The sequence below is a fragment of the Phoxinus phoxinus genome, assembly GCF_949152265.1.
Source record: "Phoxinus phoxinus genome assembly, chromosome: 24".
NCBI lineage: Eukaryota > Metazoa > Chordata > Actinopteri > Cypriniformes > Leuciscidae > Phoxinus > Phoxinus phoxinus.
The window spans coordinates 15,560,971-15,587,262 of NC_136899.1; the positions used below are offsets into that span (position 1 = coordinate 15,560,971).

The 26,292-nt window shown below is 36.1% G+C and overlaps 3 protein-coding genes across 10 annotated transcripts in view; 2 read left to right on the forward strand and 1 right to left on the reverse strand.

Moving 5' to 3' along the window:
• Positions 1 to 6,489: 6,489 nt before the first annotated feature.
• Positions 6,490 to 9,867, forward strand: otulina (OTU deubiquitinase with linear linkage specificity a). The gene is made up of 3 exons (XM_079600904.1): positions 6,490 to 6,779; positions 7,006 to 7,127; positions 8,494 to 9,867. Exons 1-3 carry the CDS (start codon positions 6,669 to 6,671, stop codon positions 8,903 to 8,905), a joined length of 645 nt encoding a protein of 214 aa, XP_079457030.1. The 5' UTR covers positions 6,490 to 6,668; the 3' UTR covers positions 8,906 to 9,867.
• A 596-nt stretch (positions 9,868 to 10,463) lies between these two features.
• LOC306992237 (uncharacterized protein) lies at positions 10,464 to 22,230 on the forward strand. 2 transcript variants are annotated; one of them, XM_079600896.1, is made up of 11 exons: positions 10,464 to 10,742; positions 12,457 to 12,873; positions 13,450 to 14,517; positions 15,129 to 15,305; positions 16,383 to 16,679; positions 17,166 to 17,251; positions 17,477 to 17,583; positions 17,870 to 18,013; positions 18,788 to 18,919; positions 20,657 to 20,926; positions 21,026 to 22,230. In XM_079600896.1, exons 2-11 carry the CDS (start codon positions 12,725 to 12,727, stop codon positions 21,239 to 21,241), a joined length of 2,646 nt encoding a protein of 881 aa, XP_079457022.1. In that variant the 5' UTR covers positions 10,464 to 10,742; positions 12,457 to 12,724; the 3' UTR covers positions 21,242 to 22,230. The 2 variants fall into 2 exon arrangements, with proteins under 2 accessions (XP_079457022.1, XP_079457021.1); XM_079600895.1 differs by having other exon boundaries at positions 10,593 to 10,742; positions 20,657 to 20,930; positions 21,030 to 22,230.
• The window catches only part of ankha (ANKH inorganic pyrophosphate transport regulator a), a 43,792-nt gene continuing 39,698 nt past the window's right edge, over positions 22,199 to 26,292 (reverse strand). For 2 of the 7 annotated variants that reach the window (XM_079600902.1, XM_079600899.1), the window contains 3 exons: positions 24,637 to 24,736; positions 23,170 to 23,328; positions 22,223 to 23,052 (listed from right to left, as the gene is read on the reverse strand). In XM_079600902.1, the coding sequence (XP_079457028.1) occupies positions 23,197 to 23,328; positions 24,637 to 24,736 (232 nt within the window). In that variant the 3' untranslated portion in view covers positions 22,223 to 23,052; positions 23,170 to 23,196. Of the gene's footprint in view, positions 23,053 to 23,169; positions 23,329 to 24,636; positions 24,737 to 26,292 lie in introns of all 7 variants that reach the window. The other 5 variants (XM_079600900.1, XM_079600903.1, XM_079600901.1 and 2 more) reach the window with 5 other exon arrangements.

The window sequence follows — 26,292 nt, forward strand, 5'->3', positions numbered from 1 at the left end:
AGAGGGGAGAAAACATTATGAAATGTCAGCAGCTCAAATGGATTACTGTTCAATATCAGTCAAGACACTCTGAAAAGGAAAGTGAGAGAGAATATTCGGCCGTGGGTGAATGTGCGCGCATGTTTGCTTGATGCCGATGCTTTTTAAATTGTTCTTTTTGTTTTTCCATCAGCGGAGAGGTGCTCTCTTGGCTTATCTCCTCAGCAGTGGACGTGTGGCGGGACGATGTTCTAGGAAAATGAACTGTCGCCGTATCCCTTGAACGCGCGTCTGCCTCGCACACTCCGAGGCACATACACAAATATATGGCCACTCAGGCATCTCTGCTGTTTGTGCACACCTTGTTGCCTCCGGAGGGGCAATTACCGATGCTCACAGCCTGTCTGAGGTGTCAGTGGATGGGCTCCCATCCCAATCCTCTCCCTCTGTCCATCTCTCCTCTCCATTATCAGCCGGGTAAATAATCCCCCTGCCTCTGATGCTGATGGAGATGTGACTGGGACAACAGATCCAATTGCCCTCCGCTCCATTTATCTTTAGCAGCTAAAGCGGCGTTTTAGCGTTCAGTAAGTTGGAGGTGAGACCAACAACAAACCTGGCTCAGGGATGCAATGCTACTATACATAATGTAATTGTTACCTGTACATTTTTCTGGAAATACATGCTTGCTCTTGTGATTTAATGTGCACAGTGATTCAATTCAGTTCATTCTCATTCATGTCACAATTTTTTTTTTTGGTTTTTGAGTCTCATTCATGTCATTAATGAATAAATCTCAAGTACACTATTAAGCAGTCACTAAAATTACATGAATGAAACATACATGAAAATCTATTACTTTTTTCCCCTAAAATAATTGTGATAAGGTAAAAAATTTAAATAAACAAAGTAATACAGTTAAACTAAATACATACATTTGCAATTTTCTTAACCTTCTAACAGTCCTAATATTTATTTCAAGCGATTTATTGCCCAGCAAGCTATAGCCGTCATTTCACGTCTATGTTAACTAGTATAGACCCGATATAGTCCGGCTATGAGTAACCCACTTCTAGCCAAAATAATCTTGAATTTGGTTACAAGTTGTTTCTGCCAAAATAACTTGCGAGACGTACGATATTCGATCATGTAAGCAAAGTCTGCAGTGATTACAAGGTGTTTGGTTTTCATTTCTTTGACATGTTCTATGCGTATCCTGTGTGTGTATTATTGGGCTACGGTTAGACATCTATTGAATTTTCACTGACAGTCCAAATTTTGCCTGGTTTAAGCCTAGACGTCGGGGCTGTGTTTGGACCAACCCGATCTCACGGCGATTCGTTCGAATTTTAAAAGGTGGCTAATTCATACCAATTCATACGACCTCACTCATGTATGAATTTGTAAGATTTTTGCTAAATCGTAATTTTTTTACGAGTTGCCAAATTCATATGAATTCGTACGAATGACCAACCCCTGACCCTGCCCCTCAACCTACCCATCACGTGAGTTCAGACAAATTGTATGGTACGAATTCGTACGAATTATCCACCTTTTAATCACTCTTCGACAAATTCGTACGAATTGGTCGTGAGATAGCGTTGGTTTGGACGGCTATTAGACGTCTTTTAAATACAAAATTGCTTACTGGGTGGTTTACCACAGCAAAATCTAAAACTTTTTAGATTACCCTATGCTTAACTACATATCGCAGGCTATAGGAATCACTGAAATAGAGGACTTTTTTCCTACGGTCAAGGACAATGTAGTTGACCACTGACTCAACGATTATCATGATTTCCATCACTTTGTTTATGCTAATTAAAGTCACTGTGTTTCGAATGTTGTTTCTTCCGTATCGTGACGTACAGAACTTCCCAGTGAAACAGATTATTGAAAAAGAAAAACACATGGAGCGGGGACTTGGTTTCATCCACTGGTTGTTGATTGGATGGAAGCAGATCTGAATGTGAACTGAGTTGATTGGACTAAATAATTTAAGTCAAACATACATAGATCACCAGAAAGTAAAGAGTTGTGATGTTTGATTAACAATAATGAGATGCATTTCTCTAAAGTGATTTTGCTGACTTTAAATACTACTTTATGTAAATTCCCCATGTTTTCAAAATGTACTTTTCATGTTTAATCGTTAAAGATTCACTGTCAACTTGTCTTTTTCTGTTCTACAAGATACAAGTGAGTGTCAAAATGAGCTGGAAACCCTCTGCCGCAGGAGACAGGTTGAGGATAGAGGCTTTATGAAGCCCGTTCAGGAGGGTCCACTCATTAGTGGTCAGCTGCACATTGAGAATTCGGACTCTCCTGTCCCCTCCTCTCCTCTTCTCCAGCCCCTGATGAAACCCTTTTCACCCACTCAGGGAAAGAAAATGGCTGCAGGAGGAGGAGAACATCTTAGAGGTGCATTGCACAGAGAGTCCTGGATGTCAACAGGCCCATAATGATACCTGATAGCCCCTGGAAAACACTCCTCTCTCTTTCCCTCGTTCCTTCTTTCTTTTAATTTCCCTCTTTTCCGTTTCCTAGAGCCCTTCTCGGTCCTACACGCCTCGGATGCGATGCACTTGAAAGCATAATTAGAGGTAAAACAGTGACTGTATCTCCATCATCCTTACACGTAACCATCGCAAAGTCCTTTGTTTTTTAAACCTCTCTCCTCAAAATTCTCCTTTTCTCCCTGACTTTTTGAAAAGCTGCTCAAAAGGAGGTGGGGGGAGGGAGTGAGAGGGTGAAAAGTGGGAGCAAGAGAGAAAGAGAAAACGCAAGAGAGTTCCCTCTGCGAGTCGCCAAGGTGCTCTCTAGTCCATTGTGCAGTGTGCTGTCAGGTTAAATTAGGGAGTACAGGCTCTGTGAGTGTAAAAAAATCAATACTTGATGGAAGATTGCTCCCCGGAAAATCTGTTTTGATTCCAGGATTAATTCTTGACCAAAGGCTCCGCTGAAATGACATGCCATTAGGGCCGAAAATGAACACATTCGGCAGTGGAAATTGGATGGAAATGTGTCAGGTGATTGCCCCGGCTGCTTGTTTTGCTCTCCTGGAGAGCGAGAGAGGAAGGGAGAGCGTGCGAGGGGGAAAAGTGCGGCGCTGGAGGAAGGTGTGGCGGCAGAAAGCCTCGGATCCGCAGGCCCCTCGGAATCCATTTTCAGGCCTTCGACGCGGCCCTCCGGAGTATTCTCTGGGCCATTGTTGTCCGGCTCCTGCAAATGCACTCTGTGCAAGGTGAAATGCATTTGTCCACTGGCTGCATCTCTCCTGTGTGTTCCCTTAAAGCGCAAGATGAAGAATAGCCCATCTTAAAATAAAGCAGGGACCTCTTTTCTTTGTCTCTGTGGTGCGGAGGAAAGAAAGGGAAAATGCAATATTGATGAGAGTAATGTGTTTGTCATCACTTGTAGCGTAACAAAAAAAAAAATACCCTGCCCGTTATAATGTGGTTTAAAAGCATTATAAAGTGTTAGAACTGGTGTTAAAATGAAAAGTAATCAATATAAATTCAGTTTATATTTATTTGTATGTATTTTAATGTTTTTTTTTATAATCTATAATTATTTTAATTTTAAATGATGTATACATGTTTTAAAACATATTAATGCTTATAAGAACTGCATCTAGTGCCTTCTAATGCACTCTATACTAATTTCCTATTTATTTCACCTCAAATACAGATATAGGCTATACTGTACAAGTGAGTACACTTTCAGTTCTGCAATTCTACTAGCTAAAAATAAATAAATATGTATATATATATAATTAAAAGTTTTATTCAGAAATTATTTGTACATATATAGGCTAATCTCTCTTTTTTTTTTTTTTTTGGTTCTAAATTAACAACATTAAAATAAGCAATTGTCTTCATCATACTTCTTGTTGATGAAACATATTTTTGTCTTACCCAGATTAACTATGGTAAGCCTATTATAAGTGTTTATATTTTAGACCGGGATGGTTTTTGCGGGAAATTGCGTTATTGCACATCACTCACTCCTGCCTATCACGGATTTGAAATGTTGTAAAAGCAACGCGCAGAGGGCGTTTTTATTACTCAACAGATAAATTGCCATATTTAGCTATTTAAGAGTTCGTTGCAAAGCATTATCTATTGTGAAGGGTCATTTAATTGTGGTAGCTGTAATTTATTTTCAAGGAAGTAGCCTACAGTGTTTATTAAAAGCTACAGTAACATCTTCAGCTTGTCACCTTGAAATCCTTTTCATAAACTGTTCATAAGCAGGAATATGAACAGCAGGAAATCTCTCTTTTTTTGTTGTTGTTGTGAAAGAACCATATTCATCCGCATAGCCACGCAGAGCCGAGGCGCAACCAAAGTAATGTTCTTCCGCAAAATGCATGCAGTTTTGTTTTTAACCGCTAGAGGGCCAAAAGTTACATAGTGTAATCTTAAAACAATTACTGTAGCCTATACCTAAATGGTACACAGCATTCAAAATGACCTAAATAAAATATGCTAATGTCATAATTTCACTAGATACTTACAGGTAGCTTATATGAGTGAACATGCTTTCAGTTCTGAAAGTCTACAGTGAGCTAAAAATATAATTTTTAAAATAAAAAATGTCTTATGTATAAATGCGATATTTTAAATTCATAATTACTGTAACTATAGGCCTAGTTGACTGCATTCAAATCAACCTACATAAAATAGTTATTTTTATAATTTCGCTAGATGCTAACAGCGATGAGTGAGTGCACTTTCAGTTCTGAAAGTCTACTGTAAGCTGAAACTGGCTTAGCTGTTTAACTTTTCCATTGAGTCTAAGCAGTAACATCACTGTATGGTAGTTTTTTCAATTAAATTTCACCATGGATTCCTGAGGGTTCCCAGCACCTGTGATAAATTTGGATTTTCCACTCTGATATCGGCACTGAACAAAATGCTAACGGTGAGGAAAAGAACCCTAAATGGATACATTTCTACCCACTGGGCAACAGAGGATGATTCTCTTCTCATAAAACCCTCGCCTGCTGCGCCACTTCACTGTCTGAACCATCACACGAGCTTGTAAGAATCGGGCCCATTATGAGACATAATTTATAACCAGGACCAAGCACTATTCACAGTTACACAAGGCACCTTTGAGGATGACAGATGTCTCGTGTAGAGCTTATTTTAAAAGTTGCATACCTGAAAATTAGCCCTGTCCTGAAATAACCATAAAGATAAATGAGGTGTTTTAATTAGCATAATTGTAAAGGTCACAGTTCTGTTGAGGTAGATTAATCCTCTTCACATTACAGTACTGCTCTATTTAGCATATGTAACATAATAATTCAAGGAGTTAGACTAGCCAAATTAATTAGACTCATCATTAAACATGGCACTTTTTGAGAGATAAAGACTTGTTTCTTAAGTGTATTGACATTTTAAGTCAATGTATCTTATAAGGCTTTCCTCTTTTAATTTGTCTAATTGTCCCATGTCAGAGTATACGGGTAGGTAAATAAGAGTTTCATTTCAAATAAGAGTTAAAAAATGTTTTTGTGTCGTTGTGTTATGACATTAGCCACACTAAATATGTTTTCACTTTCGATTCATTCATTGCAAAACGGACCGTCCGGTGATCAACTCAAAGCAGTCTGTCGAAGCAGACACCGTTTATTATGAATCTAGCGCCATCTAGCGGTCATGCAGGACACATACTTTTACTGGGCTCAATATAACACTTTTTTATTTACTTTTTAAACTTTTTGTGTGCACTATTAATATTTATTTTTGGTAATATTATTCATATTAATGTTTCATTTTATAATTAATATTTTAAACAATTTCTTAGATTGCAACACTGCATTGATTTTACTAAAATAGTAACATAGCAGTGGTAATAATAATAAGTATAATAATACAGATAATTAAACTAGTTTGACATAAAATTGTATTACATTTAATTGAATTAATTAAAATAAAAACAAAAATTACATCACAGGCTCCTTTTTATTGGGTAGGCTACTATTCATAATATAAAACAAAATCCAAAATGTTTGCAGGTATTAAAATGGAAATATGCACACTGTTTAACTACAGCTTTGTTATTGATATACTGTAGTGACACATTTTGTTAAAGATTTGCAAGTATGTTGCTTAGTTGCCCTTGAAGTCTTTTGTTTTATTTGTGATAACACAATGAAACATGCTTTGTGAACATAATTTTTAGCCAGTCTGACATACAAATGATGAATTTTGAAATTATGTACACATGCAAAAACAAGAGAGATCCAATGAAATATTAATAACGGATAACTTGCCTAGTAACTTGCCTAGCTGTAGTTTTTGTCAGAGAAATACCTTCCTCATAACTATTACTATTTTTAACTGTAACTATTTCATTTTTGAATCTCATGTAAATTATATATAAAATATATCATAGACTGAAAAAAAAAAAAAAAAAAAAAAGTTAAATAAAAGCGTGTGCTACACAGGCAGACCAGCAGGAGGCGATATGATGTGTGAATACACCCAGAAGCGACCAGAAGAAGAAAACAGCTTCATATGCATTCTGATGACGTCAGTCACATGACCACGTGGATGTGAAAATGGTTTATGAATCCTGTCAGAGAGGCCGAAACGAGCATCTTTTACTGATTGGACACCTTTAACGTTGAGTTCACACTCAGTGAGATTAACTGTCGCGAGTCGTAGATAGCAAACATGTCGTGGGTGAAATCAGTGGGGTCCAGCGAGGATGTGTTCGACGAGGATGTGGATGATATCAGTCTGCAGAACAAAGAGTGGAAATACAACATGGAAAAACGCGCAAAGGTACGTCAACAGTCATTTATCAACGACGAACCCTTCACAACATGCTTGTACTGAAATATTGTATCGTTTTTTTTGTCCCTAACCTAAATGAATGTTCTCGTTCATGCAATGTAAGAGTTTTTTTTAAAAACACCGGTGAGGTGACACACAAAAGCAACATTCACGATGTGTAGCTATAGTGAAAGCAGCGCAGTCTAGAAACGACTGCCGTGTGGTTTTCTGTCAGGATGGTTTCAGAGATGGTGTTGATGCAGGGAAAGAAGCATCACTACAGGCTGGTTTCAACATGGGATACAGAGAAGGAGCCACTAAAATGACTGTCATCAGTCAACTCAAAGGAATCATGAGGTAAGCCGGTGCATTTATCTTATTTGACATTATTTTAGGGCATTTTTAGTAGAAATGCACGCAAAATACACCCTCCTATGGAAAGTATGAAAATAAATGATTCTTATATAGTTGTTGTCAGCATTTTAGAGGTATTTTGTGGGTGTAAGTTAACACCACTTATTATATTTTAAAAAAATCTTCATGTTTATGCTTTACAATTAATGTACAGAGTTGAGTGACTGCTCTGTATTTAAAATGTTGTGAGGCGAGCATACTATTAAACTACAGTACTAGCAAACAGAAGGTTCCTCTAATGTTAGTGAGTTGTCCCTGTTTGGCAGTGTTTTAGGAAGCTAGGGTTGTTTTAGGTTATGCCTTATAACTATAAACTAAAGTTCTCAGGATGTCAATCAAAAGTATGGATACCATTGCATTAGACAGCAAAACATCAAATGAAGTGAATTTGTTTTAACAAAAATAGCTCAATCACAGCTAGACAATAATTTGGGTCCTTATTGGTTGTCAACTTGTCAAGTAGTTTTGTTGTTATTAACTAAAACTATTTAAAATGTTCTTTATTTGAAATAAAATAGAAATATCGCATGAAAAAGTAGTTGAAAATGTTCCCTTATCAACTAACTTAAATACAAAAAGATCCATATTGAAATACAATATGTAAACCGCTAAAAACTCTTTCAGTAAAAAAAAGACTGAAACTTTTAAAAAAGAAATATAAAAAATATAAAAACGCTAAATACTGTAATAATAGAGATTCTGGGTAAATTGAGAATCACAATTATCTTTTTTTTTAAATAGAGATCACGATTTTTACACAATTCTGAATAAACAACTAAAAAACATAATTTACTAGAGGTTCTAGAGGACAAATTGTTAATTGTTCTAGTTTATTTAAATATTTAATTATTTAAAAAAAAGAATTGGTTCGACTGAATGATTCACTCCTAAATACTTCACTTGTTTCCTTACTTGATGAATCAGCGTTTTTTAATACATTTCTTGAATGATTAAATTACAAAAACGCCACCTACTGGTGTAACAATGTAATTGATAAGGTCTTTATTTGAAGCATCAAGTTACTCCCAAAGACTTTTTTTTTTTTTACTCCATTTTGATCGCTATCATAGACATCAATGTTTATATCTGGAATATATCGGATAACTTGGATAATTGTAACAGAAATTATGATAATACGATGTTCTTGAAGCTGTTCGTGAAGCTATTTCATCACTCATATTAAAGAGAACATGCAGCAAATTAACTATATATAAAAAAATATATCTTTTTAGGCCTCTATACCTGAATCAAAATCCTAAATCTATTCTGTCCAATCTTCTGTGGGTTTTGACCATGTCTTTTTTCACAGTGCTGTGCGGTGCTGGTGTCAGGTTCAGCTCGCTGGAAGCCCAGCTTTAGCGTCTGTCACCGATCTGCTCCAGAGACTGGAGACGCATGAGGACGGGCTGGTGGAGGCCATGAGAAAAGCCCAGCAGAAGCCTCTGCCTAGTGTGACCGAAGTGGTGGATGACATGGAGGACCTAAATGTGGACCAGGATGAAGAATCTGGATGCTCAAACAATGCAGACCGTTGTGGGAGAGATGGAACGAACAATGACTGCTGTGGGAACGCCAGAGGCGCGAGTGAAGATTCACAAAGAAGTCTTTCCCATGGTTCTTTCTCTACAAGACAGCTTCTGAAGTGCTGCTTGGACCTAGTAATAGAACTGGGGCTTCCTGAAGAACTAAAACTTCACATTCAGCAGCTCATAGACACTTGAAGTGGATTCAGGGTGTTTGTGGTGAACACTGCAGCAGACCGTCTGAATAACATCCTGTGTGGGCAGGAAACAACAAGCTCAATTCTGGAAAGAAAATAGCCTGTACATTATTTGACTCAAATTAATAGTGTACTTGAGGGAGTTGAGAAGTGCTGTGATTCTGTTAAACTGCATTTTTGCTGGATTAGTAGCAAAACACTACATTATTACCCATGGTTCTATATATGGCATGACAATTTTCACGCATAATATGGCTAACACATTTTATGATATACATTACCTTTTACTGTATATTGATTTGTGTGAGTAACACTGTACATAGTGAGCTGCAACCTAATTTAGTGAGTTGCACATTTACCACCAAATAAAATATATTTATCTAATCAAGTGTTTATGTAATTTATTTATCTGAAGTTAATATGTGCCATTTAGTTAAATATTATCTATTTATGTAATCATAACTGAGCTGTGTAACTTAAGCTTGGAGCATGGGTTGGATATTATGTAACCAAGTAAGCACACAGTTTCTAATGTGTGGTGTTTTTTTAGTGTTTTATCTCTGGAAATATCAGCAGAATTATGAATAAACCAACACTACTTTTTTGTGATGCAACTTTAGGGATTTTAATCAATCAGAAAGTGGACTGCCTTTTTGAAAAAGAAGTGTGCTTAATTTTATTGAATGTGCACTTGAGTGTTTCATAAGTACACGTTTGAAAAGTGCACTTGTAATAATGTCAAATTAAGGTTTACTTTAAAGTAAATTTTAAAACATTTTTTAATAATCTTTTTGTATTTTTCTTTAAAGTACTACAGCTATTTTGATGTGTTATATGACCTGAAGTACTGGTAAAGTACTTGATTTTACTTCAGACTGTAGTGTGTTACTCTATATTACATTTAAGGTCATTTAAAAAAATTTTTGTTAAATTACTTAATCATTATAAATGTGAAATTACATTACATTTTTGTTTACCGCTTGTTTATTCAGTAGAATTTAACCATATCTAAAAGACAAAAGACGTAATTATGAAATTACATATAGGCCTGGTTGTATTTTCATATTTTCTGGTACATATTTTCTGGTAAATATGTACCAGACATTTTAAGATATGCCAGTGCAAGATGCTTAAAGTTGACTTTTAGTCTATGACTATAGGCTTAAACCTTGTCTGTGAAATTGGGGAATAAAGATGTTTCAGTCTTAAGTGGGTCCAAAAATAAACTTTTTGGTTAAACTAATTGCATTTAAATAAAAATAAAAATTTATTTCATTCATTTTCAAATAAAATGCAATTTTGTATGTGTATGAAAACATTGAATTCGGGTTGCACTTAAGTCTATAAAAGCACTATTTTAAAGGTATGCTAAAGTGTACTTCTTTTCACAAGGGTGGATAAAGCAGCTGTCATCTTAACTTTCCTAGTTTAGACAGACTGAGTTAATAGGTTCAAGATAGTTGTGTACTGTAGATGTGTGTCTAATGGATGTGGAGACCTTTGGAATCAGATGTCACTACATTCCTTTAATCTGAGACCATGCTCTGCCCCCTTCAAGTGCTTTAAATGAAGAATAAGAGCGAAATAAAATGAATTAAGATGGCTTAATTTAAGTTAAGCAACTCGCTGGCTTGACTTTTTCCTCTTTTGTTTAGGGTTACGGTTAAAAAGTTACTCTGTTAAACGATATTATCAGCTCGAGAAACCTTAAGTACACAGGGTTTCCTGTGGCAGTATATATAGACGGAAAGTGAAACTACAGTCATAATACACGTCGGGTCTTCCTGGACGCAAAAATTGTCGTCTTGGCAAGTAAAGGGAGAACTCTTCGCATTTAGGTAGGAATTATGACATTTGTGTATTTTAATATTCATGGATAAAGATTCTGTCGATATAAAGTATCGATTAATTATCCCGAACAGCCACGCGATGATGTTGGCAGTTGTTATGGTGGCTCTTAGGCTATTAAATAACACTGGGCTTGGAAATCTCCGTTATAAACATTCGGCTTGCTTAAATAATATTTTAGCCTCTGTTTGTCGACGTAACGTTACTTTAAATTTACTTGTAGGACAGAGTGTTGCAATATTATCTCTGGTAAACAATGTCAACATTCAGAGTGCTGACGCTTGTGCCATGCGCCGCAAAACACTCTCACTCACCATGTATAATGTAGGCCTACAAACAGACTAAAACTCAAATTATATTAACATATGTATTATTGTGAAACTGAACATATAATACGAAACTGAGTGTTAACCTTGTGTATTTTAGCTGGACTTCTGAAAATAGATGCACAGTAATTAGTTAGAAAACTATGAATCTTCTATTTATATTTTTGTGTCATTGTGGTACAAGGAGTAACTTATTATGAAATATTTTATGATATTGTGTATTTTAGCTTTAAGTTTGATTTTGCTCATGCATGGGCTATTTTAGTGTATTATTAGTCAAAGATATTAAGCAAAGAATGGAAACTCCCCAAAATGTACCTTAATTACTAGGGGTTTTAATTCATTCCGCTGACTTGAATCTCTTCAGCCAAACGATTTGTTTAGACTAATTTACTGTTTTGTTAAGTGACTCAATCTTTATGTCTTTGTGCTTTGAATCATTCACTCAGTCGATTTGTTTAAAAGCGCAAAGTAGACTACTATTTTTTTTTTTTAGCGAGAAACTGAGGAATTAATTGGACGCTCACAGTACATGGGTATTTTCTAGCGGCTTGCTGCTCAGACATGGTTGTACAATTGTTATTTAGATGCATTATTGGATTGAGTACACTCAGTAGTGTCCACTATATGGTTTCAGACATTACTGTAAATAGCTAGAAAAAAACACATTAACTTAGCATGTTTTACATGTGATCACATTGATTTCTCATTGGAACTGTTTCCAAAACTACATTTTCTGTGTGCAAAGTTCAGTATGTGTTTAACATGTGACCAGATGTGTTTTTGCACATGTGAAATTCATGTGGTTTTCTCACCTCAAATAGTGCACCAAAGGGAGTGATTTCGGACACAGCCAGAGTCAAAGCAAACAAGTGGAGTGTCAACAGCGCCTGTCCACTTTTTCAGCAGTTTTGGTTATGGAAATAATTTTTATTCATAGGGATTTAAAAAAAAAATCGTTAAAGAGCTACAGTCATGGTCAGAACTATTGGCACCCTTGGTAAATATGATCAAAGAAGCCAGTGAAAATAAATCTGCATTGTTTATCCTTTTGATCTTTCATTACAAAAAAGTCACTGTATAGTTATTATACAATATTACAATTTATAAATAATATTGCATTAATGTAAGATGCTTTCAGAGTCTTATGAATTTGACTTAGTTGAATTTTTTATGACTGGGATGGTTGCTTAACCATGTTACAGCATTTTTACAGTAATAACAATAACTATTATGGCATTTTTTGCAGAAAAATAGGTTACCATGGTATATGTGCAAACCAAAATCTTCTGAATTTTCACGCTAACCTGTATTTTTACTTGAAGAAATGGCATGTTTAATACTCATGTGGGACTTTGTGTTTGTTTTTAATCTGCAGGTTTGAACAGATGACCAGATACTTAGAAGTGCAGTTTACGGTCAGCTCCAGTAGCTGGACTAGTCTTACAGAAATACTTTATTTACAGACACTGCTCAAATGTATTGGTACGAGACATGTAAGATCTTGTCTGGAGAAATAATATTTGTATATGGCTAGCCCTCTGGAAGTGGAAGCTGCTTGCACTTGATAACTGCACATCCTTCAGTCAGAACTTAAACCCAGAAAAGTGGATTTATTGAAAACTATCCCTGTATCCTGTGCCAACATGGGGAACAGTTGGGACTGTTGTGGGAAAAAAAACCCATGTGACCATACAGAGGATGAGACTAAAGGTTTGCTGAACAGCTCTGAATCAAAGACATCAACTAGAGCAGGAACAGATGTCGGCAGTCCAATATCAGATGAGGAGCACAGGTAAATTACTTTTAACTTGTTAAATTTCTCTTATTTATACATTTTTTCAGCGTAACAATCTCCCTTTCACAAAAGTTGCCATGAAACGGAAATAGCAATGATCTTTTCTTCCCTATTGTGACCTATTTCTGCAAATGGGCCTTTTCCGATATGGATTGGCCTTTTTTTTGCGCTCTTTACTGGCCAAACTGGCCTTTAACAAACAGATATCTGTACCCGTTTAAAATTAGAGGCAACCACTGCATTTGAATCACAATCCAAACAAAGATGCTACACACATGTAGTATGAGCAATTGTTTTAAATTATTTAAATTATAGCCAAAACGAATGAAAAGACGACATTTCTATGTCAAATGCATACAGTTTAATGGTTATGTCCTCATAATATTGATGTCAGTATTGCGACAATTTCTGAATTATTTACTTTTGCGGCTCGCTTTTTTTTGTAACCTTATTTTTCATACATGGTCTGGAGAGAGCTTTATGTTTATGATTGAATGGTACATCAAACTTGTGAATCCTGTTTTTCATGTACATAACATCCACATTTGACTTAAAGGCATTTCAAATCAACAGGCATAAAGAAGAAACAAAACCACAACTGGATGAATTGATTGTAACCAAGCAGCCAAATGCAGAGGCTCAAATTCCTGAAGCACAGAGCTCTTACTCTACAACTATATCAATGTTACACACCGAAGTCTCTCTTGTTCCTGAACTTAATGACAGTGTTTCACCTGAAACTGCTCCAACACAAGCTATAATCTTAGGTAAAGAAACGCCAAAAACAAAGACTGAATTTACTGAAGAAATCCAAAACATTGCAGCTGAAGTCTCAGAAGCACCTCAAGACACAGTCGAAGCACCTGCCGAGATCGTTGCCTCAGTGAAAGAGGAGATAGAGGCTCAGCATGGATCAATTGAAAAGGTAGACGTCGCAGCTGCTCAGATGACAGATGATGCCACCGCAACAAGTTCAGACTCAACAGTCGCACCTGCTGAGGAGACACCTGTTAAGGAAGCACCTGTTCAGGAGGTAACTTCGCTTACTCAGGTAGAAGCTGAGAAGAACTTCTCCGAACCAGAGCCAGAAACACATGTGGAAATGATTGCAGATGAGAAGGAAATGATCCAAACTGAGGAACTGCCTCTGAATGACACCTATGAAGTGACGCATGAAAAGGCTGGTCTTAATGACACTGGGGATCATTCACTGATGGACAACAGCAGCACAGAACCTGACTCAGGTGTTTTAGGTCAGTGTAACGAGTCCAGTGTTATTGAGGAAAGCATAGCTGAGGTGACTGCCGAGGAACCCGTCACTGAGCCTGCAGCTGAAGTGGAGGAGAAACGTCCAGAGACCCGTTCTGAGATGGAAGGACAGAAGCATGAAACATCTGAAGCTTCTCAAACTCAGGAACTTTCACTGGAAGTTTCTTCTCCAGGTGTGGATAGTAACAATGCACTCTCTCCTGGCATTGAAAATGGTCTCGCGAAGGACTCTGAGAATGAAAGAAATGCTGATGTCATAGTTGTGGAAAAGCTGCCTCAAGAAGAAGGCATAGTCCAGAAACCAAGTGAGGAAGCCTTGGAAACTGAGAGTCAAGAGCAACTGCCATCTAAGCCGTCTACACAAACTGACAGGTAATGAATTCACTAAAAATGTAATAAAATAAAATTGGGAAGAAATTCCTACGCATCTGGAATTGAATTGTCCATGTTCGGGGCGGGCGATATACTGGTCGACATGATAAACTGCAGAAATTTGACATTTGAAATGACAATGCAGTTATGCATCATCATGAAAGTTGATCTTTTGCAAGCGTTTTAATTGCATTTTAAAATTTAAAACCGTTGTAAGATGTGAAAGAGAACTGAATTGGTTCTTGCTTGAAATATTTGTTTCTCTTTTATTATTTAATGTTTAATTAAGCCTAAGAACATTTTTCTTACATTAGTTAGACTAGTGTGATATTGAAATTATTATCGAGAATTTTCAAATTCCTGTCGTCTAAAATTTTGGCATCTTAACCTTATTTTCATTAAAAATTACTATTTTGTGATTAATTTAATTTTATTAGCTTGAATAAACACTAAAACACTTGAATAAACACTAATAAACACTTTGTTTTCTATATTTTATTTTATGTCAGTTAATGTTTATTTCATATAAAGTTTTGTATGGTTTTAGTTTTAGTTAACTGTAAAAACCCTGGTGTGTGTGGATTCTAACCAGTCTCTCTATTCTATTACAGCACTATTGAGGTGAACAAACCTGAAGTCACAGATGTTATGACAGATCTAGAAAAGAGTGAAAAGGTTGCAGAGCAAGAGCGTGAGGCTACAGAACCCACTGAGAATGGCCTGGACTCCACATGTGCCTCAGTGCCATCAAGCCCCATTGAGAAAACCAGAGACACTGACACAATGAGGTTAGTACGTCCTGTTGTTCAGTTATTACCATTAGGTGGCGCTAAACTCTCATGAGTTCATAAAAGTGTTCTGTGATTAAGTGTAGTTATTAGTTTGGAGTATATTCACACCAATCATAATAGCAATGATGAATTGACAAAGTTGATATGTCACACCAAGCCAAACAACTGACAATTTAGTACAGTCACTAGGATCAGTGTAGCGATATTGTGTCAACATTACTTGCAGAAATCAGTTTTTTGTTTTCTTAAATGAGTCACTGTTTGTTTTAACACCATACTTTTGTTATATGTATGGTTTTGTCTTCTTCTTGTGGGTAATAATGTGTATATAATGTTTTAATGTGTTAATAGGCTACTGATGTATCAGGTCTAAGTAGTGTTTATCAGGTGTTTTTACAATTCCTCAAGACAGTTGCTGTCTGACCCGCATTCCTTTCCTTCTTATTTTGAGAACATGTTTTTCGTGATTGAAGATTATAGTGACCTTTGACTCAGTTTAAGGCTACGAAATGGCCGCATTTAGAAAGTTTGAATAGTTCCTGTTTTTTGCTCACTGATTTTGCTCACTTAGGTATATATATATATATATATATAGGAATATATATAGGTTAAAAAATATATATATAAGCACATATTCTAATAATTTCTGAAGAATTGTCAGACTCTGAAAAGTGGAGTAATGGCTGCTGAAAATTCATTCTCGCTATCACAGGAATAAATTAAGTTTTAAAATATATTAAAAAGAAAACAGCTGTTTTATAGTCTAACAATAATATTTCAGAGTATTACGGTTTTACTGTATCAAATAAATGCAGCCTTGGTAAACATATGAGACTCCTTTCACAAACATTAAAAAAACACAAATCTTAGACCCCAAACTTTTGAACTGATCTATTTGCAATATTTTGAGTCTTAATGTAGTTTATGGCAATAAAATAACAGCAAAAAGAAAATGCAATTTAAAATATACGTATAAAACATGCCTCTAATGTTTTTTTAAAAGTATTGAGACACCAAATTGTGTCATCTTTGTCAGAATTGCCTAATAACCAGTCAACATTTTCCCATTTACAGTGATTCTGTTGCTGTAGAAAACACTGAGGCCAAAGGTGAGGTTACTGTGGCGAGCGATGCAAAATTACTGGAGGAAGTTGTAAAAGGTGTTTCAGAGACTGGACCTCAACGAACAGAAGAGGAAAAGGAAAAACGGGAAGAGGAAGCTAGTGTTGCCCAGGAAAATGAAGGAAAAGAAGACGCTTCCGACACCCAAAAAGAAGATATCATTTTTAGAAGTAGCACTGTAGAGATAAAGCTGATACCTGTAAAAGAGACAGAAGAGAGCGTGGAGGAAGTGCAAGAGCCACTGGATGAGTATGTGTCATTCTTGAATTCAGTCTTTCCATCAATACCTTTAGTTTGGAAAGCAGATGGTCAGAAAGCATTTGGACATCAGAATCAGTTGTGATTTAGACAAATGAATGAACACTAGAGAATGCAGTATTGTGAGTATAGTCTTGCAACTCCTTGAACCGGAACTACTGTATGTTTACAATAATGTTTTTTATTTATATTTTCACACAAATATGAATATATATATATATATATATGAATATAGTTACACTTGACCTAACTTATATATATATATAAAAGTGTGAAGAACTGATGTAGAAGAACTTTAAAAAATCAGGACAAAGCTTCTTTAGATCCAGACAGTTAAATTTGCTCTTCATGATGAATCATTGTGTTTTGGATGTGAGTTGTACATGTTGTACTTTAATAAGCTCTTCCAGCTAGACTCCTCATGACTGCTTATCATTGTGAATATCATATGCGTGATAGTTCCTCTTTTTGTTGTAGGAGTGCAAACCTGTATCTGGGAGCAGAGGACATTGAAATGGGAGCCTGCAATAACAAGCCATCCAAACCACTACTAGAGCTCACAAGTATTAAAGATTCGTTTGTTTGTCACGTTATATCTCTACTATAGCAATATCAGTGATTATATGTAATCCACCAGCCATTAACATTGCAGTTAAGGAAAAGTATTAGGGACGATCAAATCAATGAAAATGTGATTGGGCCCTGTTGTTTTGTTTTTTAAGATACTGGTCCGAAGGTTTTTCTGCATTCATCTCATTGGGTATTTATGTGTTTTTCTTCCTGTCTAGTTCCTGGTGTAGAGAGCAGATGTAGCTTAGCACCAGCTGTGGACATACTGGCCTACAGTGAGCAAGAATGGAAGGGGAACACGGCCAAAAGCACTCTCATCAGAAAGGTGACCTAACTCAATTTATTTTCGTGTGTGTGTGTAAAATGTTGTGCGTAAAGTATACTATTTTTTAAATAAATGCAATTTGGTTTGATATTTTGCTGAAATATCTGTAAAAACAAGTTAAAATCTTTGTTTATGCCCTAGTATCAATAAAAACACCTGACTGAAGTTGTCATAATTCATGCATGAAAGGGTTAAGTTTAAAGTATGCTTTTTGGGGCCACTGTACTCTAGTTTGACCTGTCTGTGCTTGTTGTAGAAGTCTGACTTGCATCCGTGTTTGTTTCAGGGGTACAGTGAGATGTCCCGTAGCTTCAGCGGTCTGAGGAGAGTCAGAGGAGATAATTACTGTGCTCTCCGTGCCGCGCTGTTCCAGGTGCTGGCGACCAGCACAGACATGCCCACCTGGATACAGGATGAAGGCTTTCTATTGGTGAGGAGACCCCTCTAGACCTCAGTCAGCTGCCATAATCAATTTTTCATTAAAGGGTAAATTCATTGCTAGCAAGATGGGCTTTTTGTAAACCTTGGCCATCTATGCAGTAGAAGATGATCTTTTTCTTCTTTAAATCTTTGCGACATGACTATGGGTCTGGGCTTGATCTGACTGTCTTTTGGCAGGAATACAAAAATGCAAAAGTACAATCTGTATTTTAAAACAAACAAAAGCCCTAGAGCTGTCAAATATGTCAAAACGCATCATCTGGCTGACATTTGCTGACAAATAAACCGGGACATGTGGGTGCAGGTAAACATGGAGAACTTAAAAGGTGAAACTAATATATTATATAGACTCATTACATGCAAAGTGAGATATTTCAAGCCTTTATTTGTTATAATTTTGATGATTATGGCCTACAGTTTTGAAAAACCCAAATTCAAAATCTTTGCAGGTTTTCATTGCTGTAAGCCATAATAAAGGCTTGACATATCTCACTTTGCATGTAATGAGTCTATATAATATATTAGTTTCACCTTTTAAGTTGAATTACTGAAATAAATTAACTTTTGCACGATATTCTAATTTTTCGAGTTTCACCTGTATATTTACTACTAACATGATTTGTTTGAAAATCAGCAAACTTTCCTTTTAACTAAAAGCATGCTTTACATTTCCATTTGTTTCAGATTACAAACGGTCTCATACATATAACACTGTATGCGATGCTTTCTAGCTCAGATTAACAGCTGCTGGTTATTCTCACAGTTGCCAGAGATGATTGAAGCTCGGGAGCATTTGATTGGTGGATGGGTGTTTCCCCCAGAATGCAAGTGGGCAAGTGAGGAGGAGGACTCTGTGGAGAGACTGAAATACTATTTGGATCTCCTTAAGAAAAAGGTGAATCTCTATACAATATATGTAGCATAATATGACACACAGTATCATGTAAGTCTAAATAAACTGTTTTAAAGATGGATGTTTATTGTAAGGTTCAAATAAGTTTAATTTATTGTCTAAACTGTGTCTGGCCATTATTTTCTGACAGCCATGCAGGGATTTATATGACGTCGCCCTCTGAATGTAGAAACAATGGCTGGATTGTGTTTACATTACACTGAGATCCTATCACATGCGTCCTCGACTATCTCTGGACTAGGACATGCTGATTGATTAACATTCCGATCAGAAACGCTTTTCCCCTTGTCTTTTCAATGTGTATGTGGACCACATCCGGATACAGGTCGCATGCTAATGCCAAGTGTAAACGCAGCCTTTGATTAACTGATTATTAGCAATTGTGACCAACTCTAAAAAAGCTGAAGTTTTGTCAGTTTGCTGGTCTAGAGCATTCAGGTGTGTGTTAACAATGCCAAGCAGGAAAGACATCAGCAATGATATTAAAGAATTGTTATTGCCATCAATCTAGAAAGCGTTGCAAGGCCATTTCCAAACAATTTGTAGTCCTTCATTCTAGTCAAGCCAAGTCACATTTATTTATATAGCGCTCTTTACAATACAGATTTTTTCAAAGCAGCTTTACAGAGATAACGAAAATAATGCAACAAAGTTTGTTTCCAGAAGAAAATAGCAATATTCTACAGTGAGGAAAATTTTTCAAAAAACATTCAAGACAGTTACCAGTCTTCCCAGGAATGGACGTCCCGCAAATTCACCCCAAGGTGCAGTGCTTAGAGAAACTGCAAAATACCCTACATCTCAGACTCTACAGGCCTCAGTTAACATGTTAAATGTTAAAGTTTATGGCAGTACAGTTAGAAACCGACTGGACAAGTATGGATTGTTTGGAAGGGTTGCCGGATGAAAGCCTCTGATTAATTGCTGATTAACTGATTAATTGCACCGAACATTAAAGTTTGTATTATATTTAAATGAGTAATTTCACATTTAGTCTCCAAATTAATGTTGAAACAACATGAAGACAGTAGCCTATATTTTAAATATTGTCTTTTTATGAAAGAAGGCCAGTATCACGATATCAATACTAATACTGATATCTTTATGACATTTTTTTTTCTCAATTTTAGCCGTTAATTATAGTCATTCAGCATGACAGTACAATTGAAAGTTGGCTATTTTAACATTTATTATGCTTTAAAAAATATAACAACTTTTAATTTAAGTGTACTTAAAACAATCTTCATATAACCCATTATAATAAATGTCCTTTAATATATCAGGGCTCAATTTCAGCCCAATCACAACTTCAACATTCATTTAAGACTTAATTAACTCTTTTAAGACTGCGCTTGTGAGGATACTAGACGAAACAGGCATTTTGGCATAATCTTGTGTGTTTTTGTCTGTTCAAGCGCTGTCTGAAGTGGCTTTCTGTGCGCACGAGTCATGTGTGTGTCACAGACAGGAGATTCACAAATGCGTGCCAGACTACAGAACTGCATTTTACTGTCTACTGTACTTTTTTCTATTTGAATATATTTTTTAAAATGCTATTTATCCCTGTGATGGCAAAGCTGAATTTTCAGCATCATTGAGTACTTGATTCTCGCAGCCGTTAGAAATTGTTTCTATAACACCTTCTGTAGTTAATCATATAAAAACATCATCATAACTTGTGTTTTCATGTATTCGTGTCTGTCTTTGTTGTTTGTTCAGTGGCAGACAGCAGCGGCCTGCGAGAGCCCAGAGGAGAAGCAGAATCTGTGTGAGCGTGTGTTTCAGGGTGGAGAAGAGGAGTATGGTCTTCTAGAAGCACTCAAGTTTCTGATGCTGGCCAAAGCCATCGAGCTTCATCACAACATGGTGGCAGATCAAGAAGTGCCTGTGTTCTGCTGGCTTCTTTTTGCCCGCGACACATCAGAAAACCCAAAAACCCTCCTGGCCAATCACCTGAGCCAGATCGGCTTCAGCGGAGGGGTAGAACAGGCAAGTACGGTGACACTGACAAACTTACTTACAGCTCTGTCTGTTTTTAATCTGGCAAAAAAAAGTACAAGTTAAATGTGTTTGCTTTGTGTGTTGTAGGTAGAGATGTTTCTATTGGGCTATGCCTTAAAACACACCATTCAAGCCTTCCGTCTGTACATGACGGACACAGAGGAGTTTGTGTCACATTACCCAGATGACCACAAGCAGGAGTGGCCCTGCGTGTGTATCGTCACAGAGGACGATCGCCATTACAACGTCCCTGTCAGGAGGATCGTTCAACACCAGCACGGAGAAGATATCACGATGACCTAACAACAGACTTCACAGAACAAATCTGATCTACAAAGTGACATGATGTTTTGTTCCTGATATGATCTGTTGGTCATCCGACGAATGAGAAGATGAAGGGAATTTACAGCAATCTACCGAGATCAAATTGCAAGCAGAAGTGCTCAGGTTTTTCCCCAAAAAAATGAATCACAGAACGAACATCTGTCTGTCAGGAAAAGCTGTGATGACTTACACTGATTCAGAAAGGAAAAGAAAAACCTTACTGCCTTTTTACTTTAAGCGTGATATTTGTTTGTATTATGCACTGTTGGAAATGGCGTTGATTTACATTGTCAATGTTTAAAAAAAAAAAAATACTAAAGAGTTTACAACAATAATTTTAGAGAATTTTAATTCAAAAGAATGTATTGTGGGTATAGTAAGGGAAATGAGGTAATGGTCTTAATGTAAGTTCTTAATTTATATTGTTATATTTATATTGTCATTTTTAAAAGCATTGTTACGTAAATATGGACTCATTGTGACCGAAGTAGTTTCCCATACTGGTTTTGATTTTTACTGCCATGACTGTTTTTTGAACTCTTTAAAAAGGTTCTACACAAAATATTGCCAGTTTTCAAATTAGAGCAGTTTGACTCTTAAGAAAGTCAGAATAACTTAGGTTGCCATCATGTTTTGTTATGTTTACATGTTCTTAACAGACACTGAAAGCAACAATAACGTGCATAAATCACGTTAACAGGCAGCTGGTGAAACAGATGCCAAGCAGAGTTCAAGATAACTTAATATTTGGCTTATTGTGGAGTTGAGAAAAAACTAATTGCACTTTTATTTCTTTTTGTTCCCCTGTTCATCTGAATTTTTGTATTCATCACTGAAGATTAACACTGAATAACTTAATTGCCAAACATACAAAAAGTTATACAGTATTGGTTGTAAAATGCTAATTTTTTCAAGAACTGGAAGGCAAGATCATTTGAGGAAATATGAATAAAATATTCTATGACTCACGTCAGCCTCTCACTTTAATATGCACAAAACAGATGCAAAACAGAAATGCAAAAAAGGACAGCTTTAGCACAACATTTGCTTAATAAACACATTAATGCATTCATAAGGTGCTTAGTTTATTTGTGTGAGCCGACATATGATCTGTCATTCAGTTAGGCCACAAGCACAGAGTAACAAGAGGCAAGTAAAGCAGGCCTAAAAACTCACAAAATTACATTCCATTTAGTATTTTAACAAAAGAGGTATTGAAAGTAAAGCGTATAGTAAATTGCTAAGATATGAAATGAAATAAAATGGATTTTATAATGTGGTCCCAGCACAAAATACTGGATCAGATGAATTGATCAGAAATGATGTTCATGCGTTCATAAAAACTCAAATAAATAGGCTACTGTACTTCAGTACTGTACTATAACTCCATAGTGACATTTGAAAAGTATACATTTGTGCAGTGAATACAAAAATAAATCAATTGAAATATACTATCAAATCTAGTCTGTGCCACAAGTCAGTAAAAGATATTCCTTCTAAGCAATTTACAATACACTCATAATACACTATTCATTGTGCGTCTCAATGCAAGAGGAAAACGGTATGTCTCAGGGTCAAAGTTCAGCGGATAACAGTTCTGTCATTAAAATTATGCACTCGTTCTCCATTTTTTTTATTTTCCCGAAAACGTTCACAGGCTGCAGAACAGGAACTCTGGAAGACGTCTGTAAAAATGCCTCAGTTTAAAAAGTGCAGGAGTGCATTTGATGTAGACATGCAAATCTGCTCATTCTACCCCGTTCCCCTGGGGCAATGCAGAGATTGTAGACCTGTAGAAACATTAAGTGTTAACTAGGACTTTATTCTATAGTTATTGTCAAAAAATCAAAGATCCACCTCTTCCCCATCTCCAAATGAAAGAAAAAAACATGTATACAGTATTCTACCCTTGCTTTCTCTTTCCATGCTTGGATTCACTCATCTTCTCTTTCCGTCAGCTCATTTTCAGCCTCCTCAATGACGTCTAACTCCGTCCTGGAAGTGATTTCAGTCATCGGGGAAGAGTTATTCTCATCCACGACCATTTCTGCTTCTGGGGTTTTCTTCTGACAACACAAATTGACAAATAATAAATATTGCAGAATAGATACTGAACACGAGTATGTTAAAAGTTAAAAGACCATTGAAACGATAATACTCCTGATTCGTATTAAATGGACTCCATGCGCAACTGCGTTCAGGTTTCGTGTATGAAAAATTAAGCTTTTTTTAAAATTAAAATATACATTATATATACAAATATATTATAAAATGATGCGCAATGTTAAGTTACTTTACTAAAGTAATTAATATGGGTACTAATTGCATTGCCAATCGCATAATTAGATTACTGTACTAATTACTCTCTAAAAAGTATTGCATTACTTTCTAAATCCCTTTGCCCAGCCGAGGATAGACATGAGACTGCTCTTTTATTTCTTTCACATAAATAATTATTGAACTGACCAAAGTATTTAAAGGTAGAAGCTTACATTAAAAACACACATTTTAACATTACTTAAACAAAAAAAGATAAATCCACTATTGTTTTATCGAAATGTTCTATAGTTTATACAGTATTTAATGCAACTACATCAGAAGAAACTAATTAAATTACAGACAAATTTAATTCAAATTAAATTGAATCCCCCAGCGTAAACACTGTGATACTTTCAAAACATTTCTTTTTTTCACAGCAACAGCAACCAATGACAGAAGAGGAAGTGTTCTGACTGAAACCTGTTTGAAAATAATCATTATTTTCTGCATGTTTATGACTCAATCGCACAGAAATTATACAGTTCCCTTTTAACCAGTTATTGTATCTTCACATATCCACCTTATTTTTAGCGTAGAGCAGGTTGACCAATTGTAATCTGAATGTGCAAGGCTTCCGGTGTCAGTTGCTTCAAGTTATTTTAGCTGTACAAAACCAGTCCATTATGCTGCTCGATGTTGCAAACAAACAAAAAAAAATTTATTTAAAAAAGAAAAAGTATCATCATAAACACATATTTTTAGTGCAAATAGTTTTGCCGTTTACTGCACTTTGTTATTCTTGTAGTTATTTATCTATAGTGCCTAATCATTTGTAAGTCTCACACAACTGAGCTGGATAATGGCACTATTGTCTTCTATAGAGCTCCTTCATAGCTAAATCGAATTAATTTTAAAATTGATACACAGTTATTGACCTGAACTTAATCAACACTGAACTGATTTGAGCTGAATATTTGAAGTTATTTTCCTGTTTATTACTGTGATACTGCTTTGAAACGATCTGTATTGTATCACTTCTGCATTGAAAATAAGGTAGTACACCAGCTTTAATATTCCTGCAGACTGTTGACTTTCACGGTCTGATGGCTCCTCACCTGTTTTCGGTATACATAACAGGCAGCCACTGCAACCATGGTGGATTCTCCCACAAATCCTGCTAATAAAGACCCAACTCCCAGTGTGGCACCATGTACCCTGCAACAAACAACATTAACATGACAAATGTGGTTTCAATACAGTACCAGCAGAAAAATGTACAATTTAATGCTGTACAGTTGCAACACAATGTTGCTCTAATCAACAAACCATAAAGTCCCCCTGTAGTCAATCATTTTATCCCTTAAAGCTAATCTTTGATCACCAAAATGACATATTTAAATGATTTTTCCTTTGAATTTTTTTTAATTCATGTCTTAAAATAGCTTGAATGTAACTCTACACCCTTGCTTTATGTAGTACATGTGTAACCATGAATAAGCAAATTACCCCCGCCTCCACTCACTCACACTTACATAATCCACCCGGTCACATTTACTGTGGTAAACGCTGCACAATGGCAAGTGGAAATACTGGTTTAATTCAGCCATAGGTTTGAACCAGAAACTGATTCAGAAGAAGTGGAAGAGTGAATCATACAGTATTGTATACAAGCCGATGTATCAGAATGTAATGAGTTTAAAGTCTGCGTGAACCGGAAGTTGCAAACGACTTTTCTCAAGTGTTGTGACGCATTTCCGAGTGAAACGGAATATTGAACAGAGGGCAGGGTTTTACTTTAGCGCTTCTCCTCTCCATCTCTCGCCCATAGCAGAGTAACGGTTTGAGGGGAGTGGTTAAGCGTTTAAGCAACCCAAGCCGTCAAGCCTACGTCATCAGAAAAAGAACCATTCCAGACCGGAAGTAACGTTTCAGACTTTGATTAAAGATAACTTCGGCAAACAATTTTTTTCTGTGTATTAACTTGCACGGATTAATTGTTCACCACAAGACTAATACTATCCGCTAACAAAGTAAATAGGGTCAATTTTGATTTCATGCCGACTTTAATAACGATAATTTACAAAAGTCATAATAGTATATATTGTGAGTGACACAAACCATGTTCCCATTCGCCATCTCAGAGTCAGACAGCTGCCTTCTAAAAATCAGTATCCTTAGAAACGCTTTGAACATAATAGAACGTCAGTGGAGAAAGGCATTTAGTTCATCATAACATCGTAATATACATCATATATATATATATAATTCACCCGCTATATTGCTAAATGCACCTGATTTTTCATATCAACAGAAAAATATACTGGAATAACCTAGTTTCTCTCGAGTCGCCCCTGCTTCGCAGCATATGCTAAACCCCGCCCCCTCGTGACATGATTGGTTACAAGGTAGTTTGTGACGCAAAGAACACCAGTGTTTTCAAACCATTATTTTCACAGCAGTTGTAATGAGAAAATGGTGTTGACTTATGAATTTGCACATAGATTGTCTTAAAACACATTAAAAAACCCACATAGACATAAAAACTTGATTTTCACTACAGGTGGTCTTTAAAGAACAATTTTCTGAGTTAATTTGAAATGTTGCTGCAGCAGTCTGCATAAGCTCCAGTCATAATTAATTCACAAAATGCAGACAGGGATTTGAATTGGTTTATTTTTAGACCCACTAAAAATTCAGAGGCAGCATGACAGCTAATTACTTCACAGATCCCATACTGAGCAGTAGCACATTCCCAAGATATTTCAATGAGG

What these genes read in the sequence shown, in the direction of transcription:
- otulina (XM_079600904.1), top strand. Translation starts at nt 6,669, where the DNA reads ATGTCGTGGGTGAAATCAGTGGGGTCCAGCGAGGATGTGTTCGACGAG. An exon ending in ACATGGAAAAACGCGCAAAG is followed by an intron (nt 6,780 to 7,005) that starts GTACGTCAACAG and finishes GTTTTCTGTCAG; the next exon opens with GATGGTTTCAGAGATGGTGT. An exon ending in CAACTCAAAGGAATCATGAG is followed by an intron (nt 7,128 to 8,493) that starts GTAAGCCGGTGC and finishes CTTTTTTCACAG; the next exon opens with TGCTGTGCGGTGCTGGTGTC.
- LOC306992237 (XM_079600896.1), top strand. Translation starts at nt 12,725, where the DNA reads ATGGGGAACAGTTGGGACTGTTGTGGGAAAAAAAACCCATGTGACCAT. An exon ending in CCGTCTACACAAACTGACAG is followed by an intron (nt 14,518 to 15,128) that starts GTAATGAATTCA and finishes ATTCTATTACAG; the next exon opens with CACTATTGAGGTGAACAAAC. An exon ending in TCAGCGGAGGGGTAGAACAG is followed by an intron (nt 20,927 to 21,025) that starts GCAAGTACGGTG and finishes TGTGTGTTGTAG; the next exon opens with GTAGAGATGTTTCTATTGGG.